This window comes from Excalfactoria chinensis, chromosome 4 (genome assembly GCF_039878825.1).
Source record: "Excalfactoria chinensis isolate bCotChi1 chromosome 4, bCotChi1.hap2, whole genome shotgun sequence".
NCBI classification, from domain to species: Eukaryota; Metazoa; Chordata; class Aves; order Galliformes; family Phasianidae; genus Excalfactoria; species Excalfactoria chinensis.
In genome coordinates, this window is record NC_092828.1 from 49,811,351 (window position 1) to 49,826,531 (window position 15,181).

The 15,181-nt window shown below is 42.1% G+C and overlaps 2 protein-coding genes across 2 annotated transcripts in view; one reads left to right on the top strand and one right to left on the bottom strand.

Annotated features, from left to right (window-relative positions):
* Window positions 1–6,958, top strand: part of SNX25 (sorting nexin 25) — a 58,548-nt gene extending 51,590 nt beyond the window's left edge. The window contains exons 14-19 of the mRNA XM_072334104.1: window positions 1,357–1,521; window positions 3,305–3,422; window positions 4,549–4,615; window positions 5,193–5,374; window positions 5,730–5,830; window positions 6,311–6,958. Coding sequence (XP_072190205.1) covers window positions 1,357–1,521; window positions 3,305–3,422; window positions 4,549–4,615; window positions 5,193–5,374; window positions 5,730–5,830; window positions 6,311–6,385 — 708 coding nt within the window. The 3' untranslated portion in view covers window positions 6,386–6,958. The remainder of the gene's footprint in view (window positions 1–1,356; window positions 1,522–3,304; window positions 3,423–4,548; window positions 4,616–5,192; window positions 5,375–5,729; window positions 5,831–6,310) is intronic.
* A 381-nt stretch (window positions 6,959–7,339) lies between these two features.
* LRP2BP (LRP2 binding protein) lies at window positions 7,340–14,433 on the bottom strand. The gene is made up of 9 exons (XM_072334109.1): window positions 14,108–14,433; window positions 13,787–13,878; window positions 13,265–13,378; window positions 12,475–12,617; window positions 12,290–12,395; window positions 11,550–11,773; window positions 10,027–10,192; window positions 8,279–8,366; window positions 7,340–7,741 (listed from the first exon to the last, which is right to left on the bottom strand). The coding sequence occupies exons 1-8, from the start codon at window positions 14,298–14,300 to the stop codon at window positions 8,301–8,303; spliced, it is 1,104 nt and encodes a 367-aa protein (XP_072190210.1). The 5' UTR covers window positions 14,301–14,433; the 3' UTR covers window positions 7,340–7,741; window positions 8,279–8,300.
* Window positions 14,434–15,181: the final 748 nt, after the last annotated feature.

Consider the following 15,181-nt stretch of genomic DNA (forward strand, 5'->3'; position numbering starts at 1 on the left):
CATGCGTGCAGTTCATGTGTTCCATGTTAGCTGGAAGATATCAAGATGAAAAGTGTTGTGTAGGCCTCCGAGTTACCTTCCTATTTGCCAGTGATTTATGGGACAACCAAACGTTGCCATTTACCATGATCGCTTCTCTTGGGGGTAATGTTATCAATCATCTGGATTCTTTCACAGTTAGGATGGAGGCTGGACTGGAATTGAGCACCGTTAATTTTTAGTATGAACTTCACATATTCCTAAACTCAATTTCAAACTTGGACAGGTTGCCAACTTGTATTCAAAGACACTATTGAAAAGAAGCGTACTAAAATTATAAACTAGGTGACTGTGGATCTTCATGTTTTTTTCCTTAGGTGCTGTCACGATCCTTTACCAAAATGTAGGTAGCGAGCTTTATGTCCTTCTCTCATCTTCCTTCATACTCCTGATAGATCTGTGATATCCCTTGTACCATGATGGTTGTACAATGGTTGTTTGTGTTCTGAGTTGTGCTGCCAGAGTCAGCAGCAACAGACTGCATAAGAATAGCTTCTGCTAACTTGACCAGTGCCATTTTGGCATGCAGGAGTCTGGTGGCTACAAAAAGGGAACAGCTGCTTCTTCTGGCTCGTCCACTGTCACCAGAAGCATCCTAAAGAGCGGCTTCTCTTGTCCTGTGGGCAAGAAGAGGTTGGCAGTAACCCTGCTGTAATTACAGGCTGGTGTGAGGGCTTGAGGCAGTCCGTGTGTACATGTTCATTCTTTGCAGGCATGCAAAGCCTTAAAAGAACTTCTGTGAGATGCTTGAGAAATTCAGTTCATGGCACAAAAGGGTGGAAGTTCTCAAAAGCTTCTGTGCCTGCATGCAGACAGGTGGGCACTCCCAGGTGTGTTTGACTGAAGAGAACTGAACAATGCCTTAGGAGTTGATGCTCTCTCTGTTGACTACAAGGAGAGCATAAAGCAAAACAGCTCAGCTGTGAGGATTGGCATTGTTAAGTGTGAGAGTCATCTAAAATGCATGAAGTTTGATGAGTTTGGCTGATAGTAGCCAGTTCTCTAGAGGTAAGTTCATCTGATTGCTGACTAGCTCAGAAGTAATAAATAATGAGTCCTAGAATTGTCATTTTTAACTACGACACTTAACCGATTTCTTACAAATCAGAACTTCACGTTTTTAAAAATGAAGTTGATAGAATAAAGGCTTGATGAGCTGCTTAAAATAAGATTATCACAGTCAAGCATCTGTCAGACATGAATTATTTTGTCTCATTCTACTTTTGAACGATCTTAATCAGTTTTATTAGCTGGCCTGATGCATTTTGTTCCTTACAAAGTTAATGTGTTGTTTCTGTCTCTGTATTCCTTTCACAGAAACTGCTCTCTGATGAAAGGCTCTGTCAAAGTGAAGCACTTTATGCCTTCTTGAGCCCTTCTCCAGAACACCTCAAAGTGATCGATGTGCAAGGAAAAAAGTCGTCTTTTTCACTCTCATCATTTTTAGAGCGACTTCCTTGCGACTGGTTTTCTCATCAGGAGGTAAGTTATCTTCCCAGATTTAATTACTTAGCCAGAGTAAGCAGAGATAACCATTATTATAAAACATTTGAATGGCAGGTAGTATTGGAAGGCATTTTTCAAAGGTCATTTTTAATTTACCTTAAGCGAACAAAGATTTAGAGAGAAGAGCTGTCTATGAATTTATAAGGTATTTTTAATAAATTTCCTGCCCTTTCACACACACACACACACACATACACAAAAAAAAATAATAAAAAAAAATAAATATATATATATATATAAATATAAGGTAACTGTGCAACCTATCACAAATGAATGAAGTGCAGCCTGTGGGGTTGTCAAGTGTTTATTAGTGTTTCCTACTTTCTATGCTTCAGACACATGTTTTAGGGAGGTTTTCTCTTAGGAGACTTCTCTTGGCAGCAGCAACTTGTGGAGCAAAGCTGGTTTTGATGAAGAATGCAAATGGTACAGGCTCACGAAGGGGATTTGTGTACACAGATGGTAGCCCTTGTGTCCAAACAGGTTGGCACATTTGATACTAAGCCATAAAATAAAACTCGTCTATGAAAGCACAACAAAGAAAAGATGGATGACTAAAATAGTTTATTGACAGAGCACCATGGAATTTTAGTTTTAGTTATGTGTTGTGATACAGATATACAACCTCCAGGGAACTGTTTCTATCACCAGTTGTATGTTATATGAAACAATTCTTTTGCTAAATGCTGTAGTGTTCTGCAGTGAATGGGCCTTCTCAGGCTATTCTTAGGTCTGAGGATCAATAGCAAATAAGAGGAAAAGTGCAACTGATACTATCTAGAGAGGGGTTTGGGGGGTTATGAAGTATTAATGGGGATAGAAAATGTACCACTACAGTGTGAGAGTTGCTGCATTTTCTAAATGGGGGAGGATTCATTTGAGCAGAAAACTAGAATGGGGACCACAGAGGGGTCATTGGATTCACCCTTCTGCTCTGAGTAGGCTCAGCTATACCAGAAAAATTGCTGTCAGGTCTTTGTCTGGGGTGTATTTAAACCTCCAGTGACCAATGGATGCTGTGCGGCCATGCAGGGCAGTGTGTCACAGTTTTCAGTTCTCTCCTTCCTTATTAGCCTTTTCTAACCCGAATCTCATTCAACCAGTTCTTGTCCTGTCTGCAGCAAACACAGCAGCTCATTCCCTTTCTTTAGAGAAAACCTCTGTGTTTGGGTGTGAGGATCATGCTCTTTAACAGGAGTTACTACTTTCCTTGTGTCTTTTACTCTTATTTGTTAGACTGAGCAGCTCCAGCATCTCCTACCCCATTCTGTACAGCTCTCACAGTGTTCTGCTCTGCACTTTCCTGATCATCTGTGTGTTTTCTTGGAAATGCAGCTGATCTTGAAACACGTTGCTCCCACTGGGTTTTTGTATGACAATCCCTTTTACTTATCTGTCTGAGGGACAGCATTCCTGCCTACGTATCATGCTGTTATGCTTGGCTTTTGCACAGCAGTGGGGCCCTGGGATCTTTCTCCTCTGCTATTATCAGTACCAGTCTTTTTGTTTCCTGCATTTACACAGCGAGTTACTGCTGCTTTGCAGTGCTGGGCATTGCAAAGGTTGGGGTTTGGAGGATGGAAAGAAGGGATAAGGTCTTCTGGTGTACAGCTGAGACACTGTAGGATAGGAATGTAAAATCATAGGAGGGTTGGAAGGGACTTTGAATATTGTTCAGTTCCAGCCCCATGTGCAGGTAGGGAAATCAGCTGTATTGAGGAAATGTCATGCTGTGTCTGCATTGTCCCTCTGTTCTTAGGAAGAAACGGAAGAGGACAGTGACCTGTCGGACTATGGGGAAGAGGTGGATGGAAAAAGGGACTCTATTGCTGAGCCGTGTTTCATGCTGATTGGGGAGATTTTTGAGCTGCGAGGAAGTAAGCTGTAAACCTGCTTCTTTGCTAGTGGAACCATGACACCAAGAAATCTGGGGTGCTTTGTAATTCACATATTTCTGTTTCAAAAAGTTGAAGTATTTGTGCAACCTCTGTAGCCAATTAATCTGGCAAGGAGCTGTTTTGCAATAGTTCCTAACTTTTAAACTTTGGAACGAAAGCATTATTACAGTTTAACATTGCAGTAAAAATGCCACTGGCAAGGGAGAGAATATACTTTTCCATTAAAGAAAATGAATTTGGAGAAAATAGGGAAGTACAACAACACGTGATGTGGATATGGGCTGCAGACAGCAACATACAAATTATGAGGAAGGAAAGATGACTGTCACAGAATGTGCCACCAATGAAGCAATGTGGTCTTAATGTCCGCTTCAAGTGCATTCTGGATGCACTTCAGTCCTATAGGCATGTATATCTTCGGTTTGTATAATGGAAAAGATGCTGTAGCTGCAGCACCTTTTGGTACCAGATTTTTTCCTCCTTTATGTAACTGAGTGAAGAAAACTATTTTTGGTTCTATTGGAATGTGGAGCCACATTCAACACTATAAAATTAGGTACAGGGTAATTATTACAAAATGCAGCCCCTTCCAAAAATGACAGATGTAGATTCCAAATATAGGCTTTTCTTCTGATGATGGTGAACAGCATGAAAGAAGTATTAGCCACTAATTACTAGGAAGCACTCACATTTGTTCCTTTGGCAGTGGAAGGTTGACTGTGTGTGAGAATGCTTTTGGAATTGCAGTGCTGCTGCTGCATAAACAGCGTTGTAGTTGTAGGATACAGAAAGTCTTCCTTCTAGCATTAAAAGTGGTTGGGCAGTTTCATGGTTCAGTGCACTTAGATATTTTGGAACGTTATAGCTTCCAGTATCAATGGCAAATGCATGATGCAGATGTGTTTCATCTGCAGGACTTAGAAACTGTATAGCAAACAGTACAGAGAAAACGGTCAAGGAAAAAAAAGAGACTTGTGTACAATTAAGTAACATTTAACATAAGGGTGGGATTTTTGGTTTGGGCTTTTGATGGGGATATGATTGTGGGTTCTGTAACGTTGGTAACTCTGTGACCTTTGTTTCCTGTCCTTTTTCATCATTCCAGTGTTTAAGTGGGTGAGAAAAACATTAATTGCACTAGTACAAGTCACTTTTGGAAGAACCATCAACAAGTAAGTGCCTGTTACTTGAACTGAACCTGCAACGTTGTTCCACAGGGAAAAGACTGAGCAGAATTGTTGAGAGTAACAGTAATCTGGGTGTATGATAATCCACATTTGTTTTCCGTGGCTCAGTTTACAGTTAGGTTGAGCCGAGAAGCCTCAGATGTGGATTATCTTTCAGCTCATTTACGCAGGACTTTTTCCCCTATGCAGGGCTTTACTTTTCAAAGAAACTGGGAGACAGGGGAACCCTAAGAGACTTTTCAGTGAAGCAGCCTTGTGTGTGTGACGAGTCCTATTTTTCTGAATGACCTGGCTCTCAATAGCTCTTTGTGGAATATGTATTTGCAGGCTGCACCGAAGAGCAGCTTTCTGTATATCTCAGTCAGATTATCTGCAGTGATCTCCATTGTAGAGCGCTGCTGGTCAGTAATTACAGCGTGCTGTAATGCTGTTGGAATTAGTGTCTGTAAATTGAGGTAGTTACATGAAGATAAGCGTTGCTTCCACTGTTTTTAGTAGGGGGGGGGGAAAAAAAGCAGATTTGGATAAGAGGTGATGCGCTCACTTCCACGCTTTTTTACAGGCAAATCCGTGACACTGTACATTGGATGTTCAGTGAAGCAATGCTTGTTTACTATATTGGTGTGTTTCGAGATGCTTTTTGGCCAAATGGAAAGTTAGCCCCGCCACCGACTGCCAAGAGCGATGAACAAAGGCAAGAGACCAAACAGCGAGCACAGCAAAAACTACTTGAAAACATTCCAGGTGAGAACACCTCCATTCTGCTTAATCCCAGATCCAAGAACCAGTAAGGAAAACGGTTAATCAAATCCTCTTTTGCTGCATTTTAGATTTTTAGTCATTAGACACAAGTGTGTAATGACCACGTATCACATTAACACTAAATGTATAAATTATTACTTAACTCAGCTGACTTGAAAGTGAAGGGTATCTTTCCAACTAGTGACTTACCTGTGTGCTTTTAAAAGGTTGGCAGATGGCATCTATGCATCTAACTATCTACCATGAAGGGCAGCATTTCATTTTCCAGCCTTATGTGTTTTGGGGTGGTAGTGCCTAGCAGGAGTGAAGCTGTATGCTGAAGTCATGTTTGTTGCAGATACTCTGCAGAGCCTCGTTGGACAGCAAAATGCCCGCCATGGTGTAGTGAAAGTGTTCAATGCGCTGCAAGAAAGAAAGGCCAACAAGCATCTACTCTATGTGAGTAACGAGAAAAGTGGGCTTTTAATTGTAGAATCTTCTTAATTGCTGAGTTACACTCAGAATTGAAGGCCAGGGTGTGTGGTTTTGCATATGTAACAGTGGTATGATCCTAATCTCTGCAAGTAACTTTTTTGTTCTTAAACAAAGTCAGAAAAAAACATACTTATTTCATCATTTGAATCATTTTGAGTAACAAAAAGCTGTTTAAAATACAGTGTTGCTTTTGTCTACGAGTCTCGACACCATCCAAGTTACCCAGCTTCATAAGGTATGCACCGATTTGTTACGGCTGAGAAGAAGCAAACACTCACTGCATTGCTTGGAGAATTTGAGGCTTTTGGAACAGCAGTTGTATGAAAGATAAGCAGAAGGATCTTTTGTGCTGCTCTTACTTGTGATGTTCTGTATATATCAGAAAGGTTAAAAGGAATGCTAATTTGGCATCAGTGTTCACCTTCTATCTTCTCTGTTTTTCAGGTTTTGCTGGAACTGCTGCTAACTGAACTGTGTCCTGAGCTACGAGCTCATTTAGAGCAGCTTAATGCCACTTAGGTTTGAATCTGCACAAGTGGACCACTAGAGAAATGTCTATGTCCAATAATAGACATTAAACTTATTTTCCTCTTTTCCATAGAGGGCTGCGGACTATGATTATTTTTAGGGTTTTTCTTTTTCCTCTTGAGACTTCTTTTTTTTTGTGAAGTAAACATACTTGAAAAGATCTGATGCTGTAGTAGGGTAGACAAAACAATGTTGTATAGTTGCCAATTTTTATTTAAACTGTTCTATTTGACTACTCTTCTGTTTCAAATATAGATTGAAAAAAATAAATGTTCATATAAGCTCAAAGAAACCAGAAGCTATTTTAAACATTTATGAAAAGAAGTTTTGCTTATAGTGGTAAACTAATGAATGTTGTACAGTTCTAATCTCCTCGCTGAGGATCTGAGCATTCCTTTTTTCTCGTGCATTGAAAAAGCCTTGTTGTGCAATATTACATGTAAAGCTATTGTGACGATTTTATCGATTTTGTTTTTACCAAAGATTTCCTGTAGTTTGAAGCACTTGTAAGCAATAAATAACAAAATTCAATTTAAATACTCAATGATTAGGCTGTATTAACGACTACTGAATGAGTTTGACAGTGCCAGTTTCATAAGGAATATTTATGGTTTAGACTTACTGAAGTCTGTGTCCGAAATACAGATGTTCAACTGATATCTCCAACCAGAATGCCTGTGCTAAACGTGAGGTCAGAGAGTAGTGCTTACAAACTGCTTCTGTGAATGACTAAGTAGACATTTAATTACGCTATTCCAATAGATTCCCTGATATTACTCAGGGCTGTTTTACTCAATTTCAGACAACCTTCAAATCTTTATTTTATAGAGGAAGGAAAAAAGAAACATCTTCAGTGTTTGTTTTTTTAAATTTATGTGGGGGGAGGAAGAGAAGTGTAAATATGGTCTTAAAGCCCACCTAAACAATTAAACATCAAAAAGCTCTGGGTGCCATTCACTACTTTATTTCAAATTCAGCGTAACCCACCTGCTGCGGTGAAATCAGTGTTCTTACTAACATCTTGCCTCCTTTTGCTACAGAGCTGAACAGTTCTCAAGTGACAGCACAGCCCTAAGAAGCAAGCTTTCCCACACGTACCAAGCTTAACAAGTAAACAGGTATTTAGAAGTGTGCAGGCTTACCGCAGCCATCAGTAAACTTCCCAGTGGTGTTGTACGATGAAAGATTCACTATAACATACTCAGACATACGCCGTCCTAACCAAAAGGTCTTCCAGCTGTTTCTAATACAGAGGTAGAGTAATCACATTATGAAGAAGGATAGAAGAAATGGGCCTCGTGTGGCCTACAGACATGCTTCCACACCGATGCCTTTTCTTCTGTGGTTCTGTAAGTAGAATTCAATACTAGTAAAAATTGGCATGGTTCAAACTGTAAAGATGTTTGTCATGCTGACCACTTTCTGACTCTGAATTTCTGTAGTCTATGGGTGAAACATATGAAGATGGTTTAGCAGATGCATGTGAGTTAGAAGAGCACATAAAAGAAAGTATACATGCCACTAGCAAAGCTAAGATTTTACAGTGGAATTCAGCATAAAGTCATGGGCTGTATGTGAAAACTACACAAGTGTGGGTTCACGCTTTTCAGAGTATCTCTTTGCATTTTTAGCATTAAGTATACTGTTCTTTTCATTTCTTCAGTTTGACTTATGTGCTGCATGGCACTGCTGTGTCCTTCACAGAACATTCAGTGCCATTTTAAAAGCCTGCCTTTGACGTGTATCTCAGTTACATGTGTGAACTTTTTGTTTTCAAATAAAATTCTCAGTAAGTTTCTTATACGTTACATAAGTTCAAGCAGTAAGTGAACAGTCTGTGGCTGAAGATTAAAGATGACTTATTGTAGGAAGTGCGTGTAATACCTGCCAGAACTGAAGGAAACACTTAAATTCTTCCAAGATTAGCTTTCAGTTCAAGGTCAGAAGCAACATCAGGATCCAGAAGGCATGCCTTTGAAAACAGAGAACATGGAGAACTAGCTTGTGGCCAAAACAAAACTGTACGCTGCCAATACAACACCAGTAAGGCTGTAAATTTGTCTGTTTCTGATGGCACGTCAGAAAAATTCCGTACTTTAAAAAGAGTGTGCTCAGCTCCAGTCGTTAGCCTTAGTTTCGATCTTTTTAATACCATTGGTTGCTGTGGGATCGGCTGGCACCCCCACCAGCACCCTAAGTCTGCTTACAGACTGGTAGTTTTCATCCAGTTCCATCAACTACGTCTTGTTTTCTTTGTCTCTTTCAAAACTGGGTAACAACAAAACAAAAGAGTAGGCCAAAAAGTGCAGCTGTGCAGTTATTAAAAACAAAAGAAACTCCGCTATCTTCAGTTCAGGTGAATATAACTACGATTAACAACAGTTATTTTTCAGGTAGAAAAGAAACTGAACATACCCACAACTCCAGTCCTGCAGTTTTACAACTGCCCTTTACTACTTTGCTCCTTTATGTGGCCTGTCCCTTCTCTAGGACTGTAGATGTACAGATACATGACACTCATCAACAGATGCAATTTACTTTTATACTGAGAAGCTGCTGATGCTTACTTATCAGTAGCAAATACACTGTTAGCGAATGGTGAGTGAAAGCTGTAATTTTCTGTCTGTAATGCTTGACTAGACAGAAGACGAGGGGAAGGACCATACCCATGTGACGCCATGTACTGGAATCCTGATGTACTTATCCAACATCTTATCTGTACTGGCAAAAGTGTTCACAACAGCCAACCTTTGGTTTCTATTCTGACCTCGACCTATCCTCTCAAAGGCTTTTCACAACCAAAATCTTTTCAATGCTAAATTCAGCCAAATGCTTGCCTGCTCTGCTAAGCCTTTTCTATCAGTGGCTGCCCTGAGTAAGGAGTCACAGAAATTGCCAGCTGCTAGCTTAACATTTGCATAGGTAACTCTCCATTTATTTGGACTGCGCACCATGCTTCTGCACTCCCTGCAGTTAGCACAATCGTCTTGCCTTTACTTTTAGGCATCACTAATGTAATTTAGTTTTCAGAAGCCATTATTAGTTTTTTTCCTCAGGCAGTAAATCTTCCTTCAACGTTAGCACTTATTTAGAACAAACAATCTGTTTTTCCTCCCCCATGCACCAGTGTTAGTAACTCCTCGATCAATAATAATGTAATAAAAATGGTACAATTACTTGAGTAAGTTGGGGAGTTCCATCCTCTGCCTTTCTAAGCTTTTTGCTGACTTCCATGGAATGTTTTTTTGTTTGACAGTACGAATTGTTTGCTGAAGCAAGTGGGCAGCCAGTATCCTTCAAGGCTCTCCAGTACTTCTCAGTACAATTTAATTACTCTTGGTTTTCTTGCAGTTTTTAAAGAATATTATTTAAGATAGAGGCTTTTATAAAACAAAACAGTGAGTTTAAAGACACACATCCAAGGTATCATTCAATCTCAGGAGATATAAATTAGGCTGCAAGGATTTAGAGTCATAGAAAGGTTGGAAAAGACCTCTCTGATCACCCAGTCCAATTGGTGCCAGTATTTCCCACTAAGCCACATCCTCAATACAACACTTCCTTGAATACCTCCAGGGATGGTAACTCCACCACCTCCCTGGGCAGCCCATTCCAGCACCTGACCAGCTTACCTTAGAATAGTATTTTTTAGCAGCAGCTTCATCTTTCTCTATGCCTCGGCCGAGATGGAGGCACCTAGCCAAGTAGAAAGCAGCTATAGCAATCCCTTTGGTTATATATTCGGGGAGACAATCAGTCAGCATTGCTAGCATCTCGATGTTGTCATTTTCTGTAGTCCTGTTGTAGAATTTACAGCATTAGGTTAGATATGTGGCTATTGTGGGCCACATTTAAGTCAACTGTATTTCCATATGATGCGGTCATGCTTCCTTTCCATTTATATAATTACCCAAGAGAATAGAAAACCAAGCCAAACAAAAATTCTAGTTTTGGAGCTGACTTGTAGAACGTACCATAGATAGATCGTACCATAGATAGATCGTATCATAGAAATGGTAAATAGAACCATGTGGAATAAGAAAATTATTTGAAGTGAGGAATAGTAGTAGCTAACCTAGACTCCAATATTGGGCAGGGGTGCACTGTACATAATCGCATGATATCTGTGCATTTTAACACAATGTTTGTGCATAAAGCAGCCAAATGTAATTGGTAGGAATATGAAACAACAAAGGAACCATAACATAGAAAGAACAGATGTACAGCTGCTGAGACATCTTGCAAGAGCAATCCTCAGCGTGTGGACCTGCTTCGAATATGGTGGCAGAATCTTTTGCCTCAGAAATAGTCATTTCTGGCTGCACTGTGGGATTTCATTGCTATTTTCTGTGATGAAATGCGCAGTCTGTTCATTTGAATAACGTGCCTCACGGCGTTGCCTGGAGGAAGCACGTTCCAAACAAGACAGGCTGACCCAGACCAAACAGCTGTCAGTACATTTGCAGCACAAGAGGAAAAACAACCAGCTTTCCCTGGGAAGGCTATTCAGCAATGAGCAGACCAGGCAGTACTCACTGCTCAACTACTGCTGAATTACCAGAGCTGCTGCTTTGCAGCGGCATATGCAGGGTTCGGGTAATCACAGAAGCTACTCACATGTAGATGATGACTAATTTGTGGTTCAGGCTCAAAAAGTGCACATACAGTATGCATCCCAATGAGCAGCAAGTGATGCAAAGCTAAAGCGTGGTGGCGTGGCACCACCTGCAGCAGCTACCTCTAGGTCCCATCCCAGGCTGTTGCTTAGGGAAGTTACTGTGGGATCACAACCACTAACAAGACAGAAGATAGCGGGTGGAGATGACATGAAAATGGAGGTTGTGGAGAGCAGAACACCTCTAGGGGTTTAAAATAGGAGCCCAGCCCAGACTGTGGACAAGGAGACAGGAAGATGGCTCTACCTGAGATTGTAATTCAAGACTGGTTTGCTTCACAGCATCAGGAAGAGAAGTTCATCTGTACCGAATAACCCAGAACTCTACTGACTTAATTTTGGTAGTGTTCTGCTATTCTCCCTTTAAAAATGAGGTCTCTTGATCTTGAGAAGACAAGTTTATGAACTTAATCACTTTCATTTAGGTAGGCTGATTGCCTTTATATGAATATAATAAGAATACTGTAATAACTAACTGACCTTTTGGCTATGGCAGCAGCTGTTGAGAAGAATTTTCTATTGTAATAATATTCCACAAGGTGGCCTTGAGCATAGACGTTTCCTCTTTCTGCTGCTGCTTTCAAGCACTCCAGAGCAGCCTTAGTGTTCCGACGTACACCTTGTCCATAGAGATACATAACACCAAGCGCACCCTGTGATTCCAGGCTTCCGTTGCCACATGCTTCTGAGTGCCAGAAAAAGGCCTAAGCAAGAGGCACAACATTGTTTCCTGTTTATCTCAACGAATGTTTTGCATTATCTAATTAACTTTTGATATGCTGATGTATTCACTTTAGCTGGCTGTCTTGTGTACGGTTTCGTTCAAACCCTTTACATCAACCAGTCAGTAAGAAGTGCTTATATGTAAAAGAAGGCAGAATCCCCGGAAGGCTTTTAAACCTGCATCATTTACTGAGAGCTGTCAACCAGTAACACCTGCTTGATTTGTGAAGGGCATCAAGGCTGGCAACATTTTAATCCACTCTTTCTTTCTCTCTGATATTCCTATTAAATAGAAATAAGTCTCCGCTAGCAGCGTTAAGCCAGTCCAAAGGGAGGGGGACTGACCACCTCCTCATATGGGCTTAAATGAATGATAATGTCTAGGATTACTCAGAATACACAGTTTTAAAGGGTCAAATAAACCACCACAACCTTTCTGTGAAACCCAAAATTAGTTGGGACTCATGAAATTCGTAAAGGGTGCGAGTGAGCTTTACCTTCTTCAGATCTTTTAGATCTGGCATGGAATAAAGCATCCCTAAAGTACTCTGGGCTTTTACACTGGCTTTTGGATTCCCGTGGTCTGCAGCAATAAGCCACAACCTAGGAAAATAGAAACAAAGAAAGTTCAACAGCAGCATCTCGGCATCAACTCATCAGGAAAATCCCTGTCAGCAATCACCTTTCAGCCTCTTCAGTTGAATGCTGAACGCCGTACCCTTCATAATGCGCTCTGCCGAGATTGTACGCAGCCGCGAACCTCAGATGTCTCGCGTCTGGGGAATCAGAGTTGAGTATTTTCCTCATGTATTCCACTCCCTTTTCCTACGATTGAGGTGTTATAATTGTTACATGTTGACTGCAAAACCTCCCTTTAAAATATGTATGTGCAGCTATCAGTGAAATGCTGACATCTCGTTTACCCAAACACCTTCCGCATTTGCAATGGATTGAAAACTCTTATCTTTGTCTAAGCGGAACCGCCTGGTAACTATTTGAACAAATGCTGCTTATAAATGGCTATTATTCTATAATACACACTAATCTTTATTTCCCAGTGCACCCACAGTAATTACTGGAGGTGTCCAAAGCCAGGTTGGATGGGGCGCTGGGAAGCCTAGTCTGGTACCAGATCTGAAGTTGGTGTCCCTGCCTGTGGCAGGGGGTGGGCAGCCTGGTGATCCTTGGGGTCCCTTCCAACCCAAGCTATTTTACGACTATGAATCTATGATTTTACTTGGACACCTTGTAACTTCATCTCTCTTTGCCTTTACTTCCAGAACGCCTGTTTCGGTGTACTTGGTTTTGAGGATTTCTTCAGCCCCGATGCCTCCATTGATGATACTTTGTGAGCATCCGTACCTTCTAAATCAGTCACTTACTGATCTTAAATGATCAAGTTTACCAAGAAGCTCTTAGTAATTAAAAACTGCTATTGTAAGAAAAGTAAGAAGTACAGCTCCGTTACTCACGGGGTCCTTATTAGTGCCTAGTCCATCATAGTGCATTACACCAAGCTGATACAGCGCCTGAAAATCCGCATCCTTGCACTTATCAAATTGTATTAATGCTTCTCCATACCTGCCCTGGGAAAGAAGGACGAAGACAGAGTACACCAAATGAGGAGTATTTGGCGTAGTGTGAAACGAGCAAAAAAAGAACAAAACAAAACACAACCACAGAAGTGGCAGAAAATGGAAAGAGAGTGAGTTAGCAACTGCAACAACACTGGGAAGTCATGGAAGCACTTGGGACTTCCAGCTAAGGGTTCATTGTTTTCAGGTACACGTACAGAAATCCACCCAAATACACGTAGTGGTGTGCAAGTGCAGGAGAAACAGGTATGCGCAGGACAAGCATTCTGCAATCTACCTCATCACATCAGACTGGCAATGCATCCGCACAGGCATCTCCTGTTGCTTTTTAAGGTGTCGTTTAGCACCAAAACTGAATGGAGTTTGCTCATAGCTACTTTAAAAGAGGAAAACCCCAACCTCTTCATAGTACTGCTGTCCTCTTAGAAAACACGCCCAGGGATCTCCGTCTTCTGCTCTCCTCACCAGCGAGGCAGCATGGCTGTCGTCCTCTGCGCAGAGATAAGACACGTTGGTTTGTTCCGAAAAGAAGGAAACAGAAAGCAAACGAAATCAAAAGGAGGATGAAAAGGAGCGCTGTGCAGTGCCGCAGGGGCAGGCGCCTGCACGAGGGCCGCACTTGGCAGAGGCGGAAACAACACTACAAGGCGGAGGAACAGGACCCTGGGCGAGACACAGTCGTCCCAGCCCTTCCGCGAAGGACCCTCCCCGACCCCGTACCCAGCAGAGAGGCGGCCCCCCCGGCCGCGGCGTGGGGCAGCCCCTCGCTGCGCACTTCCATGGCGGCCCGCCCCGCCCCGAGCGCCGTTACCGCCCGCCCCGGACGCCGTGAGGGGGAAGGTGGGGCGCTCGGTGCTGCTCGCGGGCACAGCGCTGGGAGGAAGGAGAGCGGGCTGGGATCTTCGGGCTCCATTGGAGAGCTCTGTTCATACAGCGATAGAAGCCGGCAGCCTGCAGTGCCTGGCTCTCCTTGCACCTGGCGATGCCAAAGCTGGATAGTTCAGCTCCATTCAGTCATGTCGGTGTTAACCTGTGGAGAACGTGTGTTTTACAGAGCTCTTTTTCCACTTCAGTGTGGATGCTAAGGCTGTACTTGCAAAAGTCACGTTACAAACCGCTGTACACCTGCGTGCTGGACTTACACACACTGTATGCTGTGTGTTCAACTCATAGCATCATACAATCACAGAATGGCTGGGTTGAAAAAGACCACAATGATAATCTAATTTCACTTCTCTCCTGGGAAGGATCACCAACCACCAGGCCAGGCTGCCCAGAGCCTCATCCAGCCTGGCCTTGAATGCCTCCAGGGATGGGGCATCCACAGCCTCCTTGGGCAACCTGTGCCAGTGCATCACCACCCTCTGAGTGAAAAAAGTCCTCTGAAGTAACTCAACAACAAAAAACCCCGCACCGTTTCAGCAGTTATGTAAACAAATCTGGTGTTGCATAAGTTGGAAGCAGATACGTATACACTGAAGGTTATGGTGCTGCTCAAAACGTGTGCTGTGTAGAATGGCACACAGAAGGCTCTCCATGTTTTTTTTTCCCATGTTAAAGTATTCTCAGTGACACCCAGGTGGAGGAGCTGACAACGAGGGCAGTTTCACTTGTACCACAAATGTATCCTAATGCTCTGATCACAGTAGATGTAGAACATTTGTTTGTCCATACGACAGGTCTCGGTCTCCTAGCTGACAAAAGAAATGTCTTGTAATCCCAAAATCAAACTCATGGGAATCCAAAGGCCAACGACTTGACTGGACAATGAACGGAATGGCTTGATGTACGCTG

Coding starts and splice junctions, on each gene's coding strand:
- LRP2BP (XM_072334109.1), bottom strand. CDS start 14,300: ATGGAGCCCGAAGATCCCAGCCCGCTCTCCTTCCTCCCAGCGCTGTGC. Junction 12,618..13,264: donor TAGGCACTAATAAGGACCCC/GTGAGTAACGGA, acceptor CCTCAATCGTAG/GAAAAGGGAGTGGAATACAT. Junction 11,774..12,289: donor ATCTAAAAGATCTGAAGAAG/GTAAAGCTCACT, acceptor CCTCTTGCTTAG/GCCTTTTTCTGGCACTCAGA.